The sequence below is a fragment of the Podarcis raffonei genome, chromosome 11, assembly GCF_027172205.1.
Source record: "Podarcis raffonei isolate rPodRaf1 chromosome 11, rPodRaf1.pri, whole genome shotgun sequence".
NCBI classification, from domain to species: domain Eukaryota; kingdom Metazoa; phylum Chordata; class Lepidosauria; order Squamata; family Lacertidae; genus Podarcis; species Podarcis raffonei.
This window is the reverse complement of record NC_070612.1, coordinates 50,850,345-50,875,872: the sequence shown is the minus strand read 5'-3', so window position 1 is coordinate 50,875,872 and position 25,528 is coordinate 50,850,345. Positions and strand designations below refer to the sequence as shown.

The 25,528-nt window shown below is 43.2% G+C and overlaps 2 protein-coding genes across 3 annotated transcripts; one reads left to right on the top strand and one right to left on the bottom strand.

Annotated features, from left to right (window-relative positions):
* Positions 1-369: 369 nt before the first annotated feature.
* On the bottom strand, positions 370-13,016 carry LYRM7 (LYR motif containing 7). 2 transcript variants are annotated; one of them, XM_053408468.1, is made up of 5 exons: positions 12,909-13,016; positions 9,581-9,653; positions 8,780-8,850; positions 6,211-6,288; positions 370-501 (listed from the first exon to the last, which is right to left on the bottom strand). In XM_053408468.1, the coding sequence occupies exons 1-5, from the start codon at positions 12,921-12,923 to the stop codon at positions 385-387; spliced, it is 354 nt and encodes a 117-aa protein (XP_053264443.1). In that variant the 5' UTR covers positions 12,924-13,016; the 3' UTR covers positions 370-384. The 2 variants fall into 2 exon arrangements, with proteins under 2 accessions (XP_053264443.1, XP_053264444.1); XM_053408469.1 differs by having other exon boundaries at positions 396-501; positions 6,207-6,288; positions 12,909-13,014.
* Positions 13,017-14,216: 1,200 nt separating this feature from the next.
* HINT1 (histidine triad nucleotide binding protein 1) lies at positions 14,217-19,898 on the top strand. Its single transcript, XM_053408455.1, has 3 exons — positions 14,217-14,394; positions 17,565-17,669; positions 19,566-19,898. The coding sequence occupies exons 1-3, from the start codon at positions 14,284-14,286 to the stop codon at positions 19,728-19,730; spliced, it is 381 nt and encodes a 126-aa protein (XP_053264430.1). The 5' UTR covers positions 14,217-14,283; the 3' UTR covers positions 19,731-19,898.
* The last annotated feature ends 5,630 nt before the right edge of the window (positions 19,899-25,528 follow it).

Genomic DNA, 25,528 nt, shown 5'->3' with positions numbered 1-25,528 from the left:
CATTCCCCGAATATAAATATGGAAGAGCACCACCTGCTGTAGACACTGAGAAGATTTTAGAACAAGTCTTTCTCAACCATCTGTTCACACAGATACTAGAAATTAAATTGAAATGTCATTTGGAGGGGGTACAGAGTTAGGGAGGGTTCTTTGTAAGCCCCTTCAGTGATTGGCTGGCTGCACAGTTCCCCTGCATAGAGAACCTTAGCTGGCTTGTTCTCACAGCCAATCACGAGAGAGCAAGCCTCTCCTGCCAGTTTTGTCACCTCTGCCTCTCACCTGATGTCACAGATGATGTCACCTATGGGGACACATGCTGGACCTGATTAGGCCCATGGGATGAAGGTTCCCCAGGAAAGATATCTCAATATGCAAGGAAAGAAGTCACACTGCAGTTAATAATGACCAAAAAATCTTTATTCTCCCCAATTCATGACTTTTGCTTCGGTGTGTCGCTAAAAGGCACGTTGTCCAGCAGCAGTTCTTTTCTTGGTACAAGCACTAGAAGAGAAAAGGGTTACTTGTAAGAGTTCGTATGATCGAACTGTTTGTTGAACTATAAAAACTTTCTTTTTCTTAATGGCATTTTGCAGAGTGGATATATACCTATATATTGTGCGTTAGAAGCATCCATACGTTTGTGCCACAGCAATAAGTATAATTAGTAAGGACTTGACCAACTTGTTACTCTGGTAGCATGCCAGTTAACTGTGACCGAAGAAAAACAGATTTTAGCATTACTGAACAAGTGCCTTGCATTTAAATCAGGCATAGGCGAACTCTGGCCCTCCAGATGTTTGGGACTACAATTCCCATCATCCCTAGCTAACAGGACCAGTGGTCAGGGATGATAGGAATTGTAGTCCCAAACATCTGGAGGGCCAGAGTTTGCCTATGCCTGATTTAAATCAAGTGCTCTATTATATAGGGAGGTTTGCTGCCAACTTATCTGCAGTTTTATTAAAGGTGGGAGGGTAGGAGGAGGGCAAGAGAGAAAGGCAGCCAGTTTACTTTGCTTGACTGTGTTGTCCTTTATCTGCCCTTGTCTCTACTGTAGTTCTGACCATCTGGCACCTTAAGCACCCGCTCAAGAGCTGGTCTCTAGGCTATTTAACCTAATCTGACAAAGGCTGCTACCCTAATATACACAAATCAAAAGGCCCAGATATCCCTGCTAGGACCAAGGGAATAGGGAAGGGGCTACAGTTCAGTAGCAAAGTCCACCATTGGCACACACAAGATCCCAGCTTTGTTTTTTGGAATCACCAGCAAAAGGAAAGGGTCTGTTATCAGGTGATGGGAGAAGCCTGCCTGAAACCCTGGTGAGCTGCTGTCTGTCAGTCCACTGATCCACCTCGATCAGTATTGTCTACTCTAGGGGTTGCCAACTTTTTTGAACCTGTGGGCACACTTGCAAACTGAAGAAACTGTTCTAGATGCCCACACACCCTGCAACCAAGCACACAACATAGTCTATTACGTTAACTGCAGTACAGTATAGTGCTTCTTTCAAACCTAATTTCAACATAGGGAGGGGATCTGAGTGCCAGGAAAGGCCTATGTGGGTGCATGTGGTCCTATGTGGTCCATGCCGATAGCTCCTGGAGTTTAAAAAGGTAAAAGACCCCTGGACAGTTAAGTCCAGTCAAAGGCAACTATGGGGTTGCAGTGCTTTCAGGCTGAGGGAGCCAGCGTTTGTCCACAGACAGCTTTCTGGGTCATGTGTCTAGCATGACTATACCACTTCTGGTGCAACGGGACACCATGATGGAAACCAGAGTGCACAGACACATGGCTTACCTTCCCGCCACAGCAGTTCCTATTTATCTACTTGCGTTGGTATGCTTTCAAACTGCTAGGTTGGCAGGAGCAGAGGCCGAGCAAAGGGAGCTCACCCCATTGCAGGGATTCGAACCCCCCAACCTTCCGATCGACGAGCCCAAGAGGCTCCATGGTTTAGACCACAGTGCCACCTGCATCCTAATAGCTCCTGGAGCAGACACTATGAGGCTACGTGGACGTGACTCTGCAGAAGACAGTTTCCGAAATTTTGTGGGCCATGACAAACAGACATCCATAGCTAGACTGGTCATGATGGATTCCCGCTTTTGTAGGAACGCAAGAGCCCTTTCTGAAGTCCAGCTTACATGGAGGAGAGAACATGTTCAGAAAGGAAACTGCATGCAGCCAAATGGTGAATCAGATGGATTTCAGGATACTTAATCGTTTCAGCATGGGAGGTATTGTAATCCAGCAGCACCACTGTATATTCGGTCCCCCAAACAGGGCCGTCGGCAAGAACACTTTTAAAGGTATAGATGTCACGATGTGAGAAGGAAGATTTGCTATGGTTGTGGGCCTAGAGGTGCATCAACGAATAAATGTATCCCATATGTGGAAATAGTAGGCATAAGGCAGTTGCCTATGCTCTGCTATTAAAGATTCTGGTTCTATATGGAAGACTCTTGCGTTCTTGCAGCGTGGCATGACCCGATTGTCGAGCTGAGTTGCAACCTCCCTGCATCTTCAGCCCAGGTTTTGTCTTGCTTTTTAAAGGGATGTGGGGGAAGCCCAAGATGGACAAGAGGAATAATGGGTCGTAGCGATCCTTATATGGGAGTAGGCAGTTGGGAGGGGTGTAGAAATGAAGCGAACGTCGCTGGTTGCCAAGGAGATGGGAGAGAAGGCAGGGAAGAGGGGAAAATGTCAGAGCAGGCAGCTGAGAAAGGCAGGTGGGAAGCAATGAGAGGTTTGGAGAAATGGGAACTATTACGCGAGTGATTTTTGCTTACTCTTGTTATACAGGGCTCTTTTCTTCACCCCCTTGCTGATCCAAAATACTCTGATCCCATTTTCAGCTAAGGAAATCCTATTCCTGTTTTTGAGAAAAGTCCAGTTTGCATACTGTTTTTTGTTTTTTTAGGGCGTTTGTTGATCTGAATCCCACTCTCTCTTCCAGAATCTCAGAACACTGTTTTATCCTTGCCACTGCCCAGTGAGGTAAGCTCAGGTTGTGCTCAGCGGCAGAGGCTTCTAAAACCTTTCAGGGAGTTTCAGGACTGAACAGAGACCTGGACTTAGGTTTCTCCGTACAGTGGTACCTTGGTTCTCAATCTTAATCCGTTCCAGAAGTCCGTTCCAAAAACAAAGCATTCCAAAACCAAGGCACGCTTTCCCATAGAAAGTAATGCAAAATGGATTAATCCGTTCCAGATTTTTAAAAACAACCCCTAAAGCAGGAATTTAACATGAATTTTACTATCTAACGAGACCATAGATCCATAAAATGAAAGCAATAAATAATGTACTGCAGTCACACAATCAATCAATCAATCAGTAGCTGAGCTGGGTTCCACACAGTCACAAAAACAAAACAAAAAGAGCCGCAAAAACAAAAACACAAAATAGCAGACAGCAAAACAGCAAAAAGACAGACCTCAGCATAACACTCAAAACGGAAGCGTAACACTCAAAAAAGAAGTGTGGCACTCAAAACGGTAGTGTGGCACTCAAATTGGAAGCTTAACACTCAAAATGGAGCACGTTAGGTTTCCAAAAAAAGTTTGCAACCAGAACACTTACTTCTGGGTTTGCCATGTTTGGGTTCCAAGTTGTTTGAGTACCAAGGCATTTGAGAACCAAGGTACCACTGTATTTACGGTATGTCCAATATACTAAATGGCTGCTGAATGACACATCCATTTAGTTGATATTGTGAAGAACTGGGCAAGTAGGGCCACTTAGAAAGCCACAATCAAAAACCAAGAGACAAAAAGCTCGCTAGCAGAGTGAGTACCCTGAGTGTTAATTTATTTCATACATTTATATCCATGACAAAATTCAAGACTGGATGAGCAGTCTCCCATCCCCAACACAGATCAGCCTCAGTCCACTGAGCTTCTGTGAGGCAGCCATGCTGCCACAATTGCACAGCATACATGTCCCTACACATATGTGCAATCTATTTCTCGGTGGTCAGGGAATAAACCCTTTTGAAACATAAATGGCTTAGGGGTGAGGAATTTAGCTTAAAAGTGCCTGGTGGGAAACTCTTCTTCACTATCATTCTGGTTCTAAGAGGATAGGGATGATGGTCAAAGCAGAGAGGGGCTTGAAACTAGCACATTTCCCCAAATACAGAAAAGCATGACTAATTTTGAGTTAATCTGGATAGCAGCATGCGCTAGGGCAACACAAATTGATAATGTATAATTTCTCTTTCTCGCTCCCAAACCAGAGCACTGCAGTCTAAACCACTGAGCCTCTTGGGCTTGCTGATCAGAAGGTAGGCGGTTTGAATCCCCGCGACGGGGTGAGCTCCCGTCGCTCTGTCCCACCTCCTGCCAACCTAGCAGTTCGAAAGCACGCCAGTGCAAGTAGATAAATAGGCACCACTGCGACGGGAAGGTAAACAATGTTTCCTTGCACCCTGGTTTACGTCATGGTGTCCCATTGCTCCAGAAGCGGTTTAGTCATGCTGTCCACATGACCCAGAAAGCTGTCTGTGGACAAATGCCGACTCCCTCGGCCTGAAGCGAGATGAGTGCCGCAACCTCATAGTTGCCTTTGACTGGACTTAACCATCCAGGGGTCCTTTCCCTTTTATCTTTATACTGGTGCGACAATGAACTGACTTGCATCTACTCAGTAAGACTTGCAATTACAAAGTGGGAATTTGAAGCATGACGAGAGGCTCAGTTTTGCTCTCTTGGCCTCTATTAGTTTGAAATGCTATTACCTGCCGGTGCAAAGGTGTTGTTGAAAGTCTGCAGGTAAAGAACTACAAACCGAATTTGTTTCAATTTGGCTTTAAGTTGATAGGGCTGTTTCCTTGTAAACATGATAATTTCTGTTTTAAAATGCAATGTGTATTTATATATCTCACGTTCCCTGTAAAGCAGAGGCTGGAAATCTACAGCAAATACATGCATTCTTCTTTCATATATCAGTTTTTGATATGTCTTTCAAATGAATGCAACATATTGGGTAACATCCTATGATGTCCACCCACTTGTGCAATCGGAACACCAGCTTTTCTTCATCCCCGAGTGCCTGCACACTCCTCAGATCTGTTCCAGAGGGTCTCCAAATCCTCTAGAGCAGAGTTTGGAGTAAAATAGGGCAAGGAGGACAAACCTTGTTGTGTGAGTGAACACCTGCTTGAGCTACCAAGGATCTGATCCACTGTTAGATTAAGATATTAGTGGGAAAAGTATAACAGCTGTCAATATCAAGAAAAGCAGCAATGCCCTAACCCAGAAAACAAAATAGATAAATTGAAAAATACATATATACAGTGGTACCTTGGTTCTCAAATGCCTTGGTACTCAAACAACTTGGAACCCAAACACTGCCAACCCAGAAGTAAGTGTTCCAGTTTGTGAACTTTTTTCAGAAGTCGAAAGTGCTCCGTTTTGAGTGCCACACTTCTGTTTTGAGTGTTATGCTGAGGTCTGTCTGTTTTTGCTATTTATTTTGAGATCTGTTTTTTTTTGCGGTTCATTGTTTTTGTTTTATGACTGTGTGGAACCCAGTTCAGCTACTGATTGATTGATTGATTGATTGATTGATTGTGTGACTGCAGTACATTATTTACTGCTTTCATTTTATGGATCAATGGTCTCGTTAGATAATAAAATTCATGTTAAATTGTTGTTTTAGGGTTGTTTTTAAAAGTCAGGAATGGATTAATCCATTTTGCATTACTTTCTATGGGAAAGTGCGCCTTGATTTTAGAACGCTTTGGTTTTGGAACGGACTTCCAAAACGGATTAAGTTTGAGAACCAAGATACCACTGTACAAACTACGTAAAGAAGAACAATTACAGATGGAACCAAGAAAACCCAAGCACTCTTCCTGTGGAAATAGAAGATAAGTTCAAAGTTATTTTGGTAGTTCTCCCAAGATCTACTGCTTCTTTTACACGTTATTCAGAAACTCACTAAATTTCATAACCAGCATTGTTTTTCTGAGCAATTAATGGTACCGCGTGCTCATTCCAAACAAACCTGGCACAAATGCTGAAGATAATCTTATAACGGAAGTAAACAACAGTTAAACCTGAAACCTGGTTTCATCATTTGAAAGGTTAGCAAAATTCTGAATGCATTTAATGCTATGTACCCTTAAGGAAGCAGCAGTGTTCGGTGTTAAAGCAGACATGAAGCTTTTACAACTTTCCAACTTAAAAATATTATTTACTTACATACTTGGTTGGAATCCACATGAACACCTTGAAGGACAGATGTTCTGAGTATAAATTCTACATCTGAACCTATTTTCACAAGCTGTTCATAAAAGGGGAGGGAAAAAAGAGAATTGTTTGAACACCTTAGCATTATTTTTGGAAGACATCATCTATGCTTGTTGAGAACAAAGTACTAAATCACTTATAATTCTACAGCACCTTTCATCTCTTAAGCTTTCAAAAGAGGACTAACGAAAGGACTATTGTTAGATTTCAAATGTCAATAAAAGGAATACTGATTTTCCAGAATTGGCAACAGACTTTCAGGCAGCTCCACATTTGGGAACAATAAATCATAACATCCATTTCAGATTAGACAAAAAGGCCCACTCCCAATTAATGCCCTTCATAATCTACTAGGATTTCCACATTTTTAAAAAAATAGCGGTCATGCAATATATAATACACACAGAGGCATTCTTTTAAAGAGTGCACATAACTTAAATTTTATCAAGTTATCCGTGTACAGGAACTTGTAAAGCAGTAGTGGTACCTTCGGCTGCGGACGGGATCCGTTCTGGAGGTCCGGTCGGATCCTGAGGTTTCCGCAACCTGAGGAACACTGTGCACGCACAGCGAAACCCAGTAAAATACTTCCGGGTTTGCTGCGCGCACATCCTGAAGTTTATGTAACCAGAGGGTTACATAAACGGAGGTACAACTTACTAATAGAAAAACAAGCCAACCACATCACACTGTGTGTAAGATGAAGTTACAAAGCAACCCCCCCACTCCTAGGCAAAAAACCCCTTACATTTGTGGGCGACATGATCAACTCTGACGCCTGCACGTGAATTATACTGTTTAATATCTGGGCACAAAAATTAGCTTACTTTACTTCCAAGCAGCCAGAATTGTAATTTTATCAGGCTCATGAAAATTATACTGGTGTGGTAGACATGTTGTGCTTCAAATCCAAAGAGCTACCTGCAAATACGGAGCTGGGGTGGGAGGTTGCAGAACAAGATGAAAATTAAGATTTGGATCATCATAAAAGATGGGGGAGAAAATGATTAATAATAGGACCCACAAAGGGGAGGGTGGAAGTCCAAAAGATTCCTTGGAATTTTGTTTTTATGATTTTTGTTTGATATATCTCTGTAAAACTCTAATTTGAAAAATCAAATAGATAATTTTATTAAAAAGAAAAGAAAGAAAATTAAGTGGGTCCCTAGTAAGGTAAAGGGACCCCTGACCATTAGGTCCAGTCATGACTGACTCTGGGGTTTCACGCTCATCTCGCTTTCTTGGCCAAGGGAGCCAGCGTACAGCTTCCGGTTCATGTGGCCAGCATGACTAAGCCGCTTCTGGCGAACCAGAGCAGTGCACAGAAACACCATTTACCTTCCCGCCAGAGCGGTACCTATTTATCTACTTGCACTTTGACGTGCTTTCAAACTGCTAGGTTGGCAGGAGCGGGGACTGAGCAACGGGAGCTCACCCCGTCGCGGGGATTCAAACCACCGACCTTCTGATCGGCAAGTCCTAGGCTCTGTGGTTTAACCCACAGCGCCACCCGCATCCCTTAAGTGGGTCCCTAAAAGCACCTTTATATATTGACTGAAAGAATCGCGCTAGAAAATCCAAGCACGGGTTCTCCTTGCTCTTCTGCTCCCAACCTTAACATTTTAGTGATCACCCCACCCAAAAAAAACCCCTGATATGGTCTCAACGTTATCAGATTAAAAAATACAAAACCTTGGGATTTAAAGACTAACAAATGCATCCTCAAGGGCTGGTTTTGAGCTGCCTTGGTCACCTCTGATTAGGAAGCACAAACATCTATGATGAATTGGTTCAAACACAGCTGTTACTGGGTGTGGAGGGGAACTTACAAAAAGTGATCTCTTCCATTGCTCCAGATTCTGCAAGTGAACTCATGAACATTTGTTCAGTGCAAGATATCATCTTGTGTTTGTATGAGAGTACCTGTCCTAGTTTTGCATGCAAATTACTATAGAGGCTGATTTAGGTTTATTTTAACCCCCCCCAAAAAAAAAGAACCTTCAGGAATGCCACTCTTAAGAGCTCTTCCTTCCGAATTCCCATAATTGGTGTACATTTATAAATGGAAGCCTTTGTAAAGAAATAATTCAGTGAACGGAAAAACTTTCCTGAAAGGGAACCACAAAGACATTCACTCGCCCTCTGCAGGTGGCAAAACAAAGCACCTATGGTTAATGTTTCAATATAATTCAGCTCAAAATTGAAGCAGTAAGTTATTTAGAAATGTGTTTTGTGACCCAAAGAAGAGTTTGTAAGTGATTTAGCTTTGTTTTTTGGTTCAACTGTCCCTTGCTCCCGTAGCAAGGAGCAAGACACACAGGCATCAACCGTGGCAGGGGGGAAAAAGGAAGAGTTCCAACATACTAGTGTATCCCCTAGTGGTGGCAAAAATAAAGTTTTATGAAGTCGCTGAGAATCATCTGCTAGAAATCCCCCAAATTATAATTTGTGCATTAAAGAGCTTGGAAATGGAGAGGTGGTAAAAAAGGGGTGCCTGTGACAGTTAAGGATTTCTATTAAAGTACCTCAGCTATTTTTTCAGAAGAAGTCTCATCTTTATTATTTTTGAATTCTTCATTTATCTTAAGTCTTGCAGCTGGATAAAGGGGGGAAAAAGAGAAATGTTAATTTTTCTACGTTTTGTCCTTTACAGATTCTACTTTTATCTGCTAATAATATGCAAACCTGTAACATACCATTGCAGTCGCTGACTTGATTCCACAAAAACCTCATGCAAAAATCCATAATTCTGTTACCAGAGTCATATTTGCATGCAGTAGGATTGGGGTAAAAATCTAGTTCATTTCCCCAACAGACTAATGATAATACAGGATACCATGATGTGTTTCAGGAAAGACAGAGGACCTTCTCGGTGGTGGTGCCCGCCCTGTGGAATGCCCTCCCATCAGATGTCAAGGAAATAAGCAACTATCTGACTTGAAGACATCTGAAGGCAGCCCTGTTTAGGGAAGTTTTTAATGTTTGATGTATTTATTGTGTTTTTAATTTTCTATTGGGAGCCACCCAGAGTGGCTGGGGAAACCCAGCCTGATGGGCAGGGTATATATTATTATTAATAATAATCAAGAAAGGTGCCCGAGAATGAAAGCCCCCTCCTCCAGCCTCTAACAAGCTATTATAAATTTTGACAGGCCAATGACTTTTGCAGGGTTATTTACAAATCTATTAGTCTGGCAAACACCCCAAGAAAGCAAACTTCTAGAGAGTAGTCATGTAGTAAACCCTGCAAAAGCATATACCACAATGAAGTCAATAAGTTGCCCAAAGACAGCTCTTAGTGCCAAGACAACAAAGATTTTATTTACCTTCTAGGGCTCTGGTATCATTTTTGAAAACGTGTTGTCTCGTTCTGTGCAAAGTTTTGAAAAGCTTCAAGACCTGAAAATGCAACAGAATATTGTGGGTTTTTTGTTTGCTTTTGCATTGTCATCAGCAGGATACTATTCACTTTACATTGCTAAATAAGCACCATATACCTTTGTCAAGTATGGAGACAGGTATGTGTGTGTGTTTGCAGGAGGTAGGTAGCTAAAGAAGAAAAATAACAACTTCCACTTTTTTCAAACATTCAAGATCAGTGATGGTGCTGTTTCTTGCCATTCTTCCTCATAGTAAGAACATGGATACCTAACAGTGCAGTACAATATGTGCTACTTGGTTGCTAAATGCACACAGGCAGCACGATACTTCTGCACAGTAAAAATGCATTTCCATCTAAGAGGCCATCAGCAGAAAGTACCGTATTTTTTGCACCATAGGACGCACCGAACAATAGGACGCACCTTGTTTTAGAGGGGGGAGAAAAAGGAAAAAAAAATCTCCCCCTCTCTGCCCAGCGCCCCTTCAGCGAAGCGGCAGGAGGCGCTGTGCAGAGAGGGGGAGAATTTCCCCCCTCGTTTTCCCGCTCTAAAACAAGGTGCCGTTTAAGGTTAGGCGGCTACCTTGGAAGCCTGGAGAGCGAGAGGGGTCGGTGTGCACCGACCCCTCTCGCTCTCCAGGCTTCAGGTTCCTTTCGACCTGCTCTTTGGTGCTGGTGGGGGGAAGCCCACCACCAGCCCCAAAGAGCAGGTCAGGGAGCAGCGGAAAGGCACAGCGGAGAGGCTGCTGCCATAGTCGCGCGTCACCTCTCCAGCTGGGAGAGGGTCGCGGGGCTATGGCTTCTTTTGCCCCGCGCGCGCTCTCCCGGCTGGAGAGGTGACGCGCGGCTATAGAGGCTCCTGCCATAGCTGCGCGTCACCTCTCCAGCCGGGAGAGGGTCGCGGGGCTATGGCGTCTTCGCTCCATAGGACGCACACGCGTTTCCCCTTCATTTTTGAAGGGGAAAAAGTGCGTCCTATAGAGCGAAAAATACGGTACATTTCAGAGCACAATTCAAAGTTTTGGTGCTGACCTTTAAAGCCCTAAATGGCCTTGGTCCTGTATACCTGAAGGAGTGTCTCCACCCCCATCATTCTGCCCGGATGCTGAGGTCCAGCACCAAGGGCCTTCTAGTAGTTCCCTCGCTGCGAGAAGTGAGATTACAGGGAACCAGACAGAGGGCCTTCTCAGTAGTGGCAACTGCCCTTTGGAACACCCTCCCAGGAGATGTCAAGGCAATAAACAACTATTTTACTTTCAAAAGACAATTGAAGGCGGCCCTGTTTAGGGAAGTTTTTAATGTCTGATGCTGTATTGTTTTTAATATTCAGTTGGAAGCCGCCCAGAGTGGCTGCGGAAACCCAGCCAGATGGGTGGGGTATAAATAATAAATTATTAGTAGTAGAATTATAAAACAAACAAACAAAAAAAAGACCCCACACACATGAAGAGCCCTTTTGGATCAGATCAAGTGCCTAACCAGGGCCTAGCACTCTGTTCTGATGGCAGCGCACCGGACACCTGCAGGAAACCTGTAAGCAAAAAAGCTGAGTGCAGCATCGCTCTTCCCATCCACGATTCTCACTTGTAGGGTTGCCACCTTTATTTTGGCAAAATACAGGACAGGATGGGGCGGGGTAGTTGGGAGCGATTTCCACCCCCCCCCCCAATCTGGTGCGGAAGTAACTTCAAAGCAATCCATTACAATCTATTGCAGCGTAACCCTCCAGAACTTGTCACACATGCATGTGCATGCACACACATACCCATGAAATTGTAAATCTGTCTGTGCTTGGGTACTCAGAGCTTAAATACATGACCTTTCACACACCCTTTCAAACATATGTGTTTGGGGGGGATCCCTAACTTGGCAGAGAGAGAGAGAGAGGAGAGAGAGAGAAGACCTGAAATACAGGACAACCTGTATCAATACAGGATGTAACATTTTACACTGAAATACAGGACAATCCTGTATTATACAGGACAGGTAGCAACCCTAGTTACTTGGCTGACACATGCTCACAGATGGCAGGATGGTGTGTATGTCTCCACTTTTTGCACATTAAAATTGCTTTCCCGAAGGGCAGCAAAAGCACCCCACCTGCGATTCCCAGCAACTGACATCCCTGGCCATGGGGTGGGGTGCCCTCCCCCAATCAAGCAAATAAAATACAAATTCTTAACTAACGGTAGAAATTGTGGAAAGATTTTGACGGATTTTTCTGAGCACTTGGGGTCAAAAGAAAGTAATTATTTTTTATATACTTTTCAAGTTCATACATTTCACTAATTTTCAAGTTTATACATTTCACTAACTTTACAATCATTTTGACATTTCAAAGCTTGACTTCCTTCTCCCTCTTTCTGCAGTTCCAAGCTGCAGGTTATTACAATAATAAAAAAAGAAAGTAATTTAAAACCACCGGTCGTTGAGACATTTCATTTATGCTGGGGGTCCCCAACATAAATCCTGGTTACACCCATGTCCATTGCTAGGGATGCCAACTTGAATAAAAAAAACATTTTTTGGGGGGGTAGGTAAGCCCCGCTCCACATAATCAATCACATGGCACACCCTTTGGGAATTCCCATCAACTATTTTTTTTGGGGGGGTATCATGGAACTTTGAAGTGTCAGGCATAGCTCTAATGGCTTTAGCCCAAACGTAGCAGAGTTTTCCTGCACAGCGAAGAAGCTAGTTGAGGTGGAAATGACTAGTCAGCTAGACTCAGAATAACTATTTACAGGATTTATTAAAAGGAAAAATAAAACCAGCAGAGTTTCTGCATACAAAACAAAGCAAAATAAATCCTTTCTTTCTCTCTCTCTCTTAACCATACACAGCACTCCTACTCCTAACACACCTAACATCACACTGTCCTAGCAATCCCTAGATAACAGAGTTGAGTGCTGGTCGTTAACCAATCAAAGTAAGTAGTTTCTAGGTCAAGCAGACCTGGGCTTTCTGCCAAGAGTAAATTGACCCTGCCTTGAGTTAATTGTGTGAAGCCAGAATCTGTAAGTTTCCCATGAGAACCAATTAACAGAAACTGAACAGGGTAGGCCCCGCAAATATATATACATATATATATATGGGGGTGGAGAGACCTCTGCCCCCCAGCTCCCCAATGGGACCCCCACTCCCAAGCCCAGCTCTGCAAGGCTCTCAAACCAGCCCCCCCACCACACTCTGGGCAATGCAATTGGGTGAGTGGGGTACCCAGTTGAGGAGGGGGTCATGTGACAGGTCACGTGATTGCAGGGGGGCATATTTACCTCCCGGCTTCTCATCGCAAGAGCAGCAGCAAACAGGCGCAGCAGCCAACGCTTTAAAGGCAGTGGCGAAGCCACGCCCACTCACGCACGCTGCCGCTTCCCCGCGAGCCAATAGGAAGCGCCTCCCCTTGAGGACGGCCCCCCCCCCATCGATCCTCTTCCAAGCGGCGGCGCGGGAGCCATAGAGCTAGAAAATTAGACTGACCGGCGCTGCCTCGAATTACGGGGATCCCTAAAGACTTAGGGTGGGGTTGGTTTGATATTTTTTTTAAAAAAACCGCGTTTGGTTGATGTACTGTACAAGGTAGAAGTTGTTGCCAGCGGACTTGTGGTGCTTAGGAGGATCAGACCTCCGGAAACAACAGCATGGCTCTAGGTCCTGCTTTCCAGAGGGCATCGGTCCTCTGCTTTAAGGTGACTTCTATTTGCAGAGCTTTCCGAAAGTAGCCTAAAGTTAAAGAACCATCAGAAGGGAGAGCAGCGGCATCGGAGTTGCCGGTCAGCACCGGGACAGCAGCCCGACAGCGAGTCACACAGTCACCCAAAGGAGATGGGTTGCATTTAAAAATAATTATTATTTCTACACTTACATATGTGCTAGCTTATGCAGACTTTACTGTCTTCCTTTATTGTGATGCTCACCCCAAGGGAGACGCAGCCTGCAACCAAAGATAAGCACAGTCTTTAGCTGACTGCTTCTGGCTTGTGCACACATTATTGGCTTTAAAATGCAGCCAGGAGGAGCTCGTTCTTTTTCTCAACTTGCCTTGAAGCTGATTTGAATGAAGCAGAAAGCAGTGGGGTCCCTTTCCCCTAGCTAAGCATTACTCCCTATTGGAGGAATAGCCAGGCCCCTTTCCCCAGTCCCAAAATATGAATCGGGGGTAGATGTTTCATGGGGACCACGTCGTAGAGCAACATCCATTTGCCTCCCATTAGCTGTCATCTCCGTTTCGACTGAGGCGCCTTTGCAAAGTGGCGACATGTATTTAGCAATAGTCCTATTTGGAAAGCGAAGGGTTAAAGCCATAGAGCTGCGCGCTAGAAGGTGGGAAAGAACGAACCACGGAGAAGAAAAGGGCTAGAGCGATCAATCAGGACCTCGTCGCCCTTATCGGCTAGTGGCTCCTTTATCCCCGCCCCTTTCCCGCGAGCACGCGTCCTGATTGACGCGTAGTAAGAAAACTGAGCGAAAGGCGGGGAGAAAGTTGACGGGCGGGAGAGCAAGCCAATAAAGCCCCGGCGTCACTCTTGGCGAGTGATCCGCTAGCCTTGTGAAGGTCTATCATTGGTTGGATGGAACCGGAGGGGGTGGAGCCGGGATACGGAAGGCGGGGCGAGCGAGCGAGAGGGTCGCGTGAGGCGGCGGTTCGCGATGGCTGAGGAGATCAGCAAAGCGCAGGTGGCTCAGCCGGGAGGGGACACCATCTTCGGGAAGATCATCCGCAAAGAGATCCCGGCGAAGTTCATCTTCGAGGACGAGAAGGTGAGGAGGAGGGCGGCGGGCTGAGCGGAGACCCCGGCGGGGCCTGGCAGCACCGCGAACGGCCAGCGGCTGAGGGAGACCTGCGCTGGGCCTGGCCAAAGGCCCGCCCTCGAAGCTGGCGAACGGCGGCTATGTCCGCAGGGGTCGAAACTCAGCTATATAAGCTGGGCGCCAAAAGGCTCCTTCAACCAAGGTCTCAGGTTTAATGGAATGGTTAGCAGAAAAATGAGGTGGTACAGGGGTACCTCGGGATACAGACGCTTCAGGTTACAGACTCCGCTAACTCAGAAATACTACCTCAGGTTAAGAACTTTGCTTCAGGATGAGAACAGAAATCGTGCTCCGGCAGCGCAGCAGCGGCAGGAAGCCCCATTAGCTAAAGTGGTGCTTCAGGTTAAGAACAGTTTCAGGTTAAGAACGGATCTCCGGAACGAATTAACTTCTTAACCCGAGGTACCACTGTATTAAAATGTGCAATTAAAAAAGTGTTTTCCTATGTTTTTATAAAGGTAAAGGGACCCCTGACCATTAGGTCCAGTTGTGGCCGACTCTGAGGTTGCGGCGCTCATCTCGCTTTATTGGCCGACGGAGCCGGCGTACAGCTTCCGGGTCATGTGGCCAGCAGGACTAAGCCACTTCTGGTGAAGCAGAGCAGCGCATGGAAACACCGTTTACCTTCCCGCCGGAGCGGTACCCATTTATCTACTTGCACTTTGACGTGCTTTCGAACTGCTAGGTGCTAGGTTTAACCCACGGAGTGTCCCTTTATGTTTTTATATATGCTGGTAAATTGTGCAGTTAAAAAACTGCTTTACTATATAAATGCTGGATAGGGATGCGGGTGGCGCTGTGGGTTAAACCACAGAGCCTAGGGCTTGCAGATTAGAAGGTTGGCAGTTCGAATCCCCATGATGGGGTGAGCTCCCGTTGCTCGGTCCCTGCTCCTGTCAACCTAGCAGTTCGAAAGCACGTCATAGTGCAAGTAGATAAATAGGTACCGCTCTGGCGGGAAGGTAAACGGCGTTTCCGTGCACTGCTCTGGTTCGCCAGAAGCGGCTTAGTCATGCTGGCCACATAACCCGGAAGCTGTATGCCGGCTCCCTCAGCCAATAAAGCGAGATGAGCGCCGCAACCCCCAGAGTCAGTTACGACTGGACCTAATGGTCAGGGCTCCCTTTACCTTTATATATGCTGGGAGCCACCCAGAGTGGCTGGAGCAACCCAGTCCAATGGGTGAGGTACAAATAAACCCTGGGCCAGCTTTAGGTTTGATGAGGCCCTAAGCTACTGAAGGTAATGGGGCCCTTTATATATCCAGCTGTCCTTTGTCAACAAGAAATTGTGGCTGTTTTTTGTGTTGAATATATGCTATGTGGTAATTTATGGATCTAATAGGTATCTAACACTATTTCCACATAACAAAATAGGAGCCCACACAGCACAAAACACTGTTGCTGTATGTAGGTCTTATTTGTTTTTTCTCTTATATTTTTGAAACGTACATCCAGTTTTTTTTCCTTTAAATTTTTTTGGGGCCCCAAGCTATAGCTTGCTTAGCTTATGCGTAAATCTGGCACTGAATAAACCACAGCAACAATAATAATTGCATGCCAGAAAAGAGGAGATTTAGATAAAACTCACTTTCAACAGCAATAATACATGCATGCAAGAAAAGAGGAGAGTTAAATAAAACTCACTTTCATCTGCTGAAATGTAAGAACTAATCTCTGCAACCTGAGTCATGAATCTTAAAATTGATGCGGTTGACCCATAGTGGCTGGAGCAGCCCAGTCAGATGGGCGAAGTACAAATGAACAACAATAATAATTGCATGCAAGAAGAGAGGAGAGTTAAATAAAACTCACTTTCAACAACAACAGCAATAATAATTGCAAGCCAGAAAAGGAGTGTTACATAAAATTCTCTTTCATCTGCTGAGATGTGACAACTCATTTCTGCAACCCAAGTCATGTTACAATTGATGCAGTTGTCATAGCTACGTGAAATTGATTTGAAATGGTTAATAGTGAGATGGTATTAAAATGTGTATTATGTGGCTTAGAGTGGTGAACTGCATGATGTTTTATTACCCTTGTGCAAAGTTAACATGGGATGGGAGATGAATACGTTGATATTAAAATGTCCCTGGCAATGGCGTGAAAGGTTTGGACAACTACTGCCAACATTCCAGCAAGAATAATAAAATAGGGAAACGGGTACCAGCGCTTAGGTTAACATTTTGAAGGATATTCTCCTCTTTGACTCTTTTGCATCATAAACTAATGTGATACTTCAAAAGGGAAAATAAGTGTTGATGTAACTGTTTTTGAATCCACAGTATCTTAAATTATTAGTTTGACTAGAAGGACACATGGCAGTTACATAACTACCCTGAAATCTTTGAAAACGCAACTAGATGAGTCTGAAAAAATCTGCCCCGGAAATGTGTGTCAGCCTTGGGCAGATATTGCCCAGCCCTCGCTGATACTCACCACGAAGTTGTTACAGTAGGTGCCACACTTTTAACAATTGGAAAAAGTGCCATTTCTGAGTACCCTTGGGTACCCCCAGAAAAAGCACTGAGAGTTAGGATCTCCATCCTTGTCAGCTGTAATAGTAATAAATAATGGTGTGAAACTAGAAACCAGAGCTACATTTAGCCTACAGTACTTCTGGAGATCAACTGCTTATGTCATCATTTAAGATGCTAAGTCTGTTCTGCTGCCTTGCAAAGAGACTCCAGTCCCATATACAGTGGTACCTTGGTTTACAACCATAATCTGTTCCGGAGGTCCGTTTGTAAACCAAAACAGGTTGTAGCCGAAGGTGCACTTTTGCCAATGGGGCCTCCAAAAAAAATTTGTTCATAATCCCCAAAAATGGGTTGCAATCCAAAAAAAAAAAATTGCAAACTGGGACATGCACTTCCGGGTTTGACGTGTTTGTAATCCAAAACGTATGCAAACCAAGACGTAGTCAAACCAAGGTACCACTGTAATGAGCTCTAGAGACTCTGTAAAACTGTGTTCTAGTAAAAAAGTAGTTTCTAGTTATGGGAAGAATTAAAATTGCTTGAAAAAAATTCTTGCATGTGTCTTCTCCTTGGCTTTTAAAAGAATGGTGTCTAAAAAAAATTGATTCTCTCTCTTTCTTTTCCCTCTCCCCTGCAGTGCCTTGCATTCCACGACGTTTCCCCACAAGCTCCAACCCATTTCCTAGTAGTTCCCAAGAAGCCTATTGCTCAGATATCTCAAGCGCAAGATTCTGATGAAGCTGTAAGTATTGCACAAAGGCTTTTAAGTGGTGTTCTGCTTTTTGACTTTTCAGTAAAGCTAAGAATAAATGCTGCTCTTATCTCTGTTCCTATTACAAGCTTTCCAAACAAATCCTAAAACCATTCTGTTGCATGCCTCAAACCTTTTTTGCTCTTGTGTTGCATATAAGAACCACAACAGAGGTTGCATCTTCCTGGTGCTCTGTGGACTATAGTTTGCTCTATATTTTTATTTGCTTGTATTTCTATCCTGCAATGCTTCCATTGCAGAAATTAGGTAGTGGATTAATTTCTGATGTTACCATCAGAATTACCATATATGTTTGCTCATGGGGCAACTTTATTGCATCAGAAATTATCCTCGGATGTATCTTGAAATTCCTGAAATTAGGAATAGATAGATATGGAGCCTGTGCCCCTTGAGGTGTTAGACTTACACCTCCCATCATTCCTGACAATTGTCCATGCTGAAAGAAGTTCCCTGTCTGTGCCTTGAACCCATTCTGGGGAAGTGTAGTGTAGTGCTTGGGGGTGTCTGGATTCAAATCTTCATTCAGACATGAAGCTCACTAGGCCAGTCGCCAATTCTCGGCCTAACCTACTTCACAGCCTGTTGTGAGGATATTATGGTGGAAGAAGGCACATGTATGCCATCTTGAGCTCCATGAAGGAAAGGTGGAATATAAATGCAAAAAATAAATGCAAGAAATAAAATCTTACTGGTTGCTTTGAGTTATATAATTATGAATTTAAAAAAAAAATCTGATTATGTCCTCGTGGTCAAGCTTAAAAGTGCACAATCCATTTATATTGGACAAGCTTACACCACTACTTTAATAAACAAAAGTCAGGAGACATGAAATGTCAGTTGCTCTGATATAAGGCACTATAATGTAAATGGTTTTCCCATTTTCCAAGTATAGTTGGTTGGCATTATACAACTATTCAGTGCATGCCAGGAAAGAGGAGAGTTAAATAAAACTCAATTTCGTATGCTGAAATGTGAGAACTCATCTCTGCAACCCGAGTCATGAATTGACGCAGTTGTGAAATTGATTTGAAATGGTTAATAGAAAACAAAATGGTTTTAAAATGTGTATTATGTGGCTCAGAATGGTGGAATGCACAGTGTTTTATTACCCTTTTGCAAAGTTAACATGGGATGGGAAATGAATAGGTTGATATTAAAATCTCCCTGGCAAAGACATGAAAGGTTTGGACAACTAATGCCAACATTGCAGCAACAATAATAAAATAAGGAAACAGGTACTACACATTTCTTCAGTGCTTAGATTAACAGTTTGAAGCACATTCTCCTCTCTGGCTCCTTTGTATCATAAACTAATAGCAAAGAATGTGATACTTGAAAAAGAAAAATAAGTGTTGCTGTAACTTTGCTTTTGCATTCACAGTATCTTAGATTATTAGCTTGACGAGGAGGACACATGGCAGTTAGATAGTTACCCTTAAATCTGTGAAAACTCAACTAGATGTCTCTGAAATATTTGCTCCTGAAATGTGTATTTATTGATTTATGTATACACAAAGTCTTGGCTCAAGTTCTTTTTTCATTATTTTGAACAATGAATGAACCCCAGGAGTGATTCAGGAACTTCTCAAGAAGGGTGTGGAAAAACACAAAACATTAGGGGCTGCTAGATCAACCTGTGTGTGAACTTTAAAGATTATGTTTCTAGCTAGAGGCAAGATCTCTGAGTCCCACTTTAGGCAGCACTTGAAAAGGAGTGAATTGACGTCCATCTGAGGGATGTTGAATATCTGAAACTCCTGGTGGCAGTGTATGTGTGCACTTTTCCAACTGAACTCTTTTACTTTAGCTGCTCCATAAAATCTGAATGTTTGCATTATTGGTGTGTTTTTCTTTTTCTTTTCCCAGCTTCTTGGACACTTAATGATTGTGGGCAAGAAATGTGCAGCTGAATTAGGCTTGACGAGGGGATACCGAATGGTGGTGAATGAAGGGCCGGATGGCGGTCAGTCTGTTTACCATGTGCATCTCCATGTCCTCGGTGGCCGTCAGATGGGTTGGCCTCCAGGTTAAGAAGGTGGGAAGAAATGATCTTGCCCCCCAACTATCTCTTGAACACCCTCCACAAATATTCTCAAAATCCAACTGTGATCAATACCCTCAGCCACTTAACCTTTCCTGTGGAGTACAGTAGAAGTCTGCGCAATCATTGTTCAATAAAGTTACAAGCATGTCGGTTCATCTTTTTGTGTTCTTCCACATTGTCTTTTTTTAAATTTTTTTACCAACAACCAAAACACAAACATTGAAAACAAACAGTGAAACCCACCAGGCGGCTGATACATTGGGTATACATAACCAATAATAACATATTCAAATCAACCATATGTACAATTCTATATACCTTAACACTCCTCCCTCCACAAGGTTTATTTAACTTTTAACATTTTAATTGCCCCAAATTGTTCAAACCTGTCCAAATCAATATATTCTCAAACCTATCCTCCTCCTCACTGACCTTAAACCCTTTCATTTTATGTATCTTCACAGTTAGATATTCTAAGATTATAATATTTTTCAAATTTTCTCTCCATTGGTTCATCCCTAGCTCTTCTGCATTTTTCCAATTACTCGCTATAACCTGTCTGGCTGCAATTACCATCAATTTTACCCATTTACATTCCTCTTTTGTTTCTAACTCGGTGCTACTCAATGCTACATTGTCTAACACAGGCTTCCCCAACTTGGTGCCCTGCAACAGTTTTGAACCATTGGCCATGCTCACTGAGGCTGATGGGAGTTGTAGTCCAAACCATCATCTGAAAGGCATGACATTTCATGAAGGCTGCTCTGATGGTTCTATCCCTTCAATACGTTAATGTCCTATAGAAGTCAAGGTGGCATAAGGAGATTCCTGGATCATCTCCCATCTAGGTACTGACTATGCTTTTAGTATAGCATTACTGCAGCTGAAGCCCTTAGCCTTTCCACCTTTACCATGTGCTGCAATGTCTTTCCTCGCAGCAACCTTCTGTAATGAGTTGTTGCTATTTTACAAACGAGTTATGAAATCTCGGGGGTAGTGACTTGCTCCAGGTCATTCCCTAAATGCAATGGTCAGGGATTTGAACTCTGCCCCTGAACTGAAGCTGTAGGCTTTCCTGAAACCTTTGGAGTATCATTAAGAAGAAAAAACATGTGCAAGCTAGGTACTCATTGAGTATAAGGTTATTGTTTTCCCTGATAAAGGAAAAAATTCTACTTGCCCACATCCAGAGAAAAAAAGCGACTGAATATTACTTTGTTAATGGTTGGAGTGTTGTGGAGTTCATATAGAAATATATATATATATATATATCCCATATCACCTAAAGGCCTTTGCGTAATCTGCCAAGCAGGTGGGAAAGTATTTTATATAATGTATTTATATGCCCCCTTCATTGATGCTTTTGAATTATGGTGCTGGAGGAGACTCTTGAGAGTCTCATGGACTGCAGGAAAATCAAACCTATCCATTCTGAAGGAAATCAGCCCTGAGTGCTCACTGGAAGGACAGATCGTGAAGCTGAGGCTCCAATACTTTGGCCACCTCATGAGAAGAAAAGACCCTGATGTTGGGAAAGATGGAGGGCACAAGAAGAAGGGGACGACAGAGGACGAAATGGTTGGATAGTGTTCTCGAAGCTACCAGCATGAGTTTGACCAAACTGCGGGAGGCAGTGGAAGACAGAAGTGCCTGGCGGGCTCTGGTCCATGGGGTCACAAAGAGTTGGACACGACTAAACGACTTAACAACAACATTTATATGCCACCTTTCCTCCAAACGGAGATTCAGGGAAGCCAATAAGAGTTTGAAGATCGTGATGCTAACAGCCTTAAACAAAGTGTGTTCATGGGTAGGGTGGGAGTTGGGCCATTCATTATATGACAAAGGTTGGAAGGGAGTATGGAGATTGTCCAGAAGTTGATTGAATCTTCTGCGCCAGTGCAGAAAATGCTGGATCAATGATGACGCCTGAACTGCTTTCTTCAGAAGGAGGTGAAGTTCTGGGGTTAATTAACAAATGAAAAATGCACTTGTGTCTAAAGATCACACACCCGAGTTCTTAATGTTCTAATGAAAATATGCATTTACAAAAATAGCTTACTGGATAACTGCAAACCAGCCAGTGTAATAATTTGCCCGCATGCGGAAAAGAACCCAGAGATATGACTTGGTAGGTAAATTACCTCAGTACAAATCATAAAGTTGATCTTATTAAGCATATCAAAACTTGTTAAATAAGAATCTACTTAGCTTCTGCAAAGATAAATGATTATTTATTAAATTTATCAGTTGCTTTATCTTGCATCCAGGGCATCCCAAAGCAACTTGCAACCAAACAAATAGACACACCTAAACCACATAGATGCATTAAAATCAAGACTTGCCATGGCAGTGGGGAATTTTCAAGAAGGGCTAGGCCCCCTCAAAATTCCCCTGACAAGTTACCAGATAGTGGAGCAATGTTTCAGCTGTAGCCAATTCTATAAAATTTATATACTGCTTGATAGTTGTTGTTTCTAAATGCAGTTTGACTTTTTAATACTGATGCAAACCCCCTTACTAGTCTGTTGTACCGGTGAACTCTGATAATCCTTAGCGCTTACCTAACTTTTGGCCTTGCCAGACATACTGTTTTTAGCACTTATTTCAGTGTTTATTTACTTATTTATTATTCTATATGTTTCCACAAGATGCTGTTATCATTCCATTGCTATGCCTGAATATCACAGTCATGAAACCACCTGGCATTTTTGAAAGGTCTGGACTGGTTTTGCGATATTTTCAAGGCATGAAAAGTGTTTTGCACAAAACTATGCATTTTGTGTGGTATTCAGAGTGTGGGCCTTGAGTAACTTCCATTTCACGACACCCCTCCACCATCTTTTCTTTGAGAGGAGGTTAGTCATAGCCAGTGTTAGAAACTGATATGAAAGCTAGGAGCTAAATGACACCTTAAATCTAGGTTATGGGCGCAACAACGGAATGTCTAGGCACACTTTTTTTTAGTAACAATAATACAAAGCTGAAAATGAATGAACTGCAGCTAAAATATTGTGTTCATTTTTCACATGGTCTTGTCCTTCCATTGCTCACTCCCCTAATATTCTTTGATAATACTTCTTACTAATTTTCAATTACCATCCAATAGTAGCCTCATTATAACAATACCAAATTATAATACAGTTACTAATGCCAATCATTCAAATACCGAATTGTATAATTTAGGTGGCCCCCCCCCCGCATGCTAGAATTGATGATTTGATGATTTTCTTTATTTCTGCGTTCCAAAATCTTATTAATCTCAATTACATTCCAGTCAAAATAATAATCACTTATACAACAACTGCAATATTAATAACTTCTATTTGTGTTGACACATTAAATGATTTTTAGAACTACAAGTGAGGCACTCAAACTATATCCTTGTTCTTCCTGTGCGTGGCAATTATTAGTCACCCCCCCTAATACTCTTAAGAGGGTCTCTTCTCCTGCCTTCAGAGAGTAGCTAGAAGTGGGGAGGCAGAAAAAGCTCTTACTTTCCTTCCACTCTGCAGTTTTAATCTGAATTTTTAGGCGCAGTACTGCTCCCAGAAACCGCTCTCGCCGATGAAATTCCCAGTCACAAAACGTGCCTAGAACAATGGGAGCTGGTCATAGCTTTGCTCAAAAAAGCAATGTCCTGCTTTCTAATTTCTGTCACAAACAGAATTTCGGGATAGCAGCTAGTTAAATACCAAACAACAAGAAGAGCAACTAGCAACCCTGTGAAAGGACTGTTGGTACCCGGTGCACAGGCTCATAACGCTGACATTTGCTGGTTGGATGAAGCAGGGATTGGAACTGAGTGTGATGACAACCACAGAACTTTTCTCGGTCTGAACACATCATTGCTGTGGACACAGGAAACTGCAATGATACTCTAAAGAACAGAAACATACAGTATAGTGGTACCTCTGGTTAAGTACTTAATTCATTCCGGAGGTCCATTCTTAACCAGAAACTGTTCTTAACCTGAAGCACCACTTTAGCTAATGGGGCCTCCTGCTGCCGCCGCGCCACCAGAGCACAATTTCTGTTCTTATCCTGAAGCAAAGTTCTTAATCCGAGGTACTATTTCTGGGTTAGTAGAGTCTGTAACCTGAAGCATATGTAACCTGAAGCTTATATAACCTGAGGTACCACTGTAGTATAGATGACCCACTCCAAGATTTGCGACAGAAAACATTAGGGCAAACAGCAGCTAAGGTAAATGGACCCCTGACTGTTAAGTCCAGTCACGGACGACTCGGGGGCACATCTCGCTTTACTGGCCGAGGGAGCCGGCGTTTGTCCGCAGACAGCTTCTGGGTCATGTGGCCAGCATGACTAAGCCGCTTCTGGCGAACCAGAGCAGCGCACGGAAATGCCGTTTACCTTCCTGCCGGAGCGGTACCTATTTATCTACTTGCACTTTGACGTGCTTTCGAACTGCTAGGTCGGCAGGAGCAGGGACCAAGCAACGGGAGCTCACCCTGTCGCAGGGATTCGAACCACCAACCTTCTGATCGGCAAGCCCAAGGCTCAGTGGTTTAGACCACAGCGCCACACTATTACAGTGCGACAAATGGTATACATGGTTTAAGAACAGCTTAGTTTATGAACAACTTGGATTAAGAATGCTGCAAACCCGGAAGTAGGTGTTTTGGTTTGTGGACTTTGCCTTGGAAGCAGAACATGTTCCGCGTCCTGTTGAGTGTGTTCCATTTGTAAATTGAGTCCCCCGCTGCTATGGGAAAGCACGCCTTGGTTTAAGAACGCTTTGGTTTAAGAACGGACTTCTGGAACGGATTAAGTTCGTAAACCAATGTACCACTGTATTAGAAAGCGACCCTTATATTTCATTTCTATACAAGCTAAAGTTTAGCTTTTGCCTTATCACTGGCTTGCCCTAATTTATTTGGACGTGTTATTACAGACTTGTTATGGGATGGTTGCATTTGTTGAATTGACCACACGAGGGCAGAGCAAGACTGTTGCTAGTAACTCTTGGATGGTTTGGATTTCCTTGCCTCTCAAAAGCAGCATGGAAATATTCACCTGACTGGCGGGAGGCTTGAAAATGGATTATAACGAAAGGTGGGGCAGGATAAGTCTTCTCACTGAAGGAAACAGGGCACGTTACAGGAAAAGACAGATCACTGTGTCTTCTCTGGGAGCACATCCATATGAGCAGTGCCAGTCACCCCAAATTCATGTCTGACCCAAGTATGAAATGTGAACAGGAACTTGTGCTCGCTCTGTAAAGGGCATCCCAAAGATCTCATTGCTATAGAAAATACCAAGTCAAAAGCACGGCAAGTTAAAAGCAATTTATACCACTTGGTTGGCTTCTTTGGAAAAGCAAGCAGATCTTGGTTACACAAATCCCAACAAATATAATTATCTATGTGAGGCTTTTGGTTATGCCACTTTAATGGGCATCAATTCTTCCCCACTGTTTTAATGGCTTAACAGCAGCTTCTGAGCCGTGGCTGAAAAACTCATGGGAAGAGACCTTGAATGAATGAATTTACTTTATTCGGACACAGACCAGCATAAGCAAAACACCTAAATAAATAACAGTATGAATCTAAGCGAATAATTATTAAATAAATGGGAGCAAAAACCAACCATAGATTAAAACATTTACATAGAACACTTGATTAAGCATAAATAATGGGTGAATAAAAACTAATAATAAGAATTTAAAAAGATCACTTAAAACAGCTATATGAGGTGGGGCTTCACTGATACAGATCTAACAATATGGGCCTTTATTTTAGGACTGATTTGTAGCATAGACCAT